The sequence below is a fragment of the Cibotium barometz genome, chromosome 5, assembly GCF_041138505.1.
Source record: "Cibotium barometz isolate CiBa-2024 chromosome 5, ASM4113850v1, whole genome shotgun sequence".
Taxonomy (NCBI): Eukaryota; Viridiplantae; Streptophyta; class Polypodiopsida; order Cyatheales; family Cibotiaceae; genus Cibotium; species Cibotium barometz.
Genome location: NC_141050.1, coordinates 30674994 through 30676064, shown reverse-complemented (window position 1 = coordinate 30676064; position 1071 = coordinate 30674994). Strand labels below are relative to the sequence as shown.

Sequence of the window (1071 nt, the reverse complement as noted above, 5' to 3'; positions counted from 1 at the left end):
ACGGAAAGCATTTGTTTGTAGCACTACTATCAAACAACTTTGGCAGCTCCTCAACACCAAGTCCAAGCTTGCAATACCTTAACGAGATGACCAAACATGCATTCAATAAAGGCCATGATCCACCCAAGTTCAATCAAGTCCCACCGTTGGTCGTATATGCCTTCATGTTGCATTCTACCGATGTTAATACCTCTCTCTCTCTCTCTACTATACTCACATGCAAGCTGCCGGATGCGGCTGGTTTCCAGAACTAGCTCTTCGATTCTTATATAAAAATATTAAAAGAGACATCTCGGAAAGCATCCGCCATGGAGATGACAAAATGCAGAAAGAAAACAATTTGTACTTCCACCCTTCCAAATTTTAAGAATGGTCCACAGCCTGTCCATCCCGTGGACCATCAGTAGACTGGGCTTTTCTCATGTTCCAATGTAATCCTTCTCTTACGCTGCGCAAAAAATCATGCGTCGACTCGACTTCACATGAGGTTGGGACAGGCCAGAGAGACATGTTGCATACAAGTGCATCTCCGGCCCGCAGCTGCTGTCGGTCTTTGCCATCAAATGAGGCCCATGCTTGTCCCCTGCTGTTGAAGGGTACTTGCACCCGCAGAGTAACATATTCCGGTAAAATGAGAGGCCGGAAAGATAGAGAATGTGGACAGATCGGTGTAAACAGAATTCCAGGCACCTGCAGATAGACAACAGAACTTTTCATGAGAAACAAGGCAATACAACCATGCAATTAGGATCTTAAGGTAACACAGGTACCCATACCTCAGGATGAACCATAGAGCCTCCTGCTGCCAATGAGTACGCAGTGCTGCCGGATGTTGTGGATATGATCAATCCATCCCCTTGTACACATGTCACAAAAGAATTATCACAGTAACACTCCAGAAACGTAAGGAAGGAAGACATGCCCCGGTCGATGGAGACTTCATTCAGAACAAGGTGGGAATCCTCGGAGGTCTTTTTTTGGGTATCCCCTGATTCGTCACGGTCAGCTGCCCTAACTATCCTGCAGTTTAAACGATGGCGGAGAGTGATATGCAGGGGGCCCTTCATCACC

At 46.5% G+C, this 1071-nt stretch overlaps 1 protein-coding gene across 2 annotated transcripts in view; it reads right to left on the bottom strand.

Annotated features, from left to right (window-relative positions):
- Positions 1-241: 241 nt before the first annotated feature.
- Positions 242-1071, bottom strand: part of NADK1 (NAD kinase 1) — a 28842-nt gene continuing 28012 nt past the window's right edge. For both annotated transcript variants that reach the window (XM_086798279.1, XM_086798280.1), the window contains exons 10-11: positions 777-1071; positions 242-690 (exon numbers count right to left, since the gene is read on the bottom strand). The exon at positions 777-1071 is cut by the window's right edge and continues 31 nt beyond it. In XM_086798279.1, the coding sequence (XP_086654405.1) occupies positions 364-690; positions 777-1071 (622 nt within the window). In that variant the 3' untranslated portion in view covers positions 242-363. The remainder of the gene's footprint in view (positions 691-776) is intronic.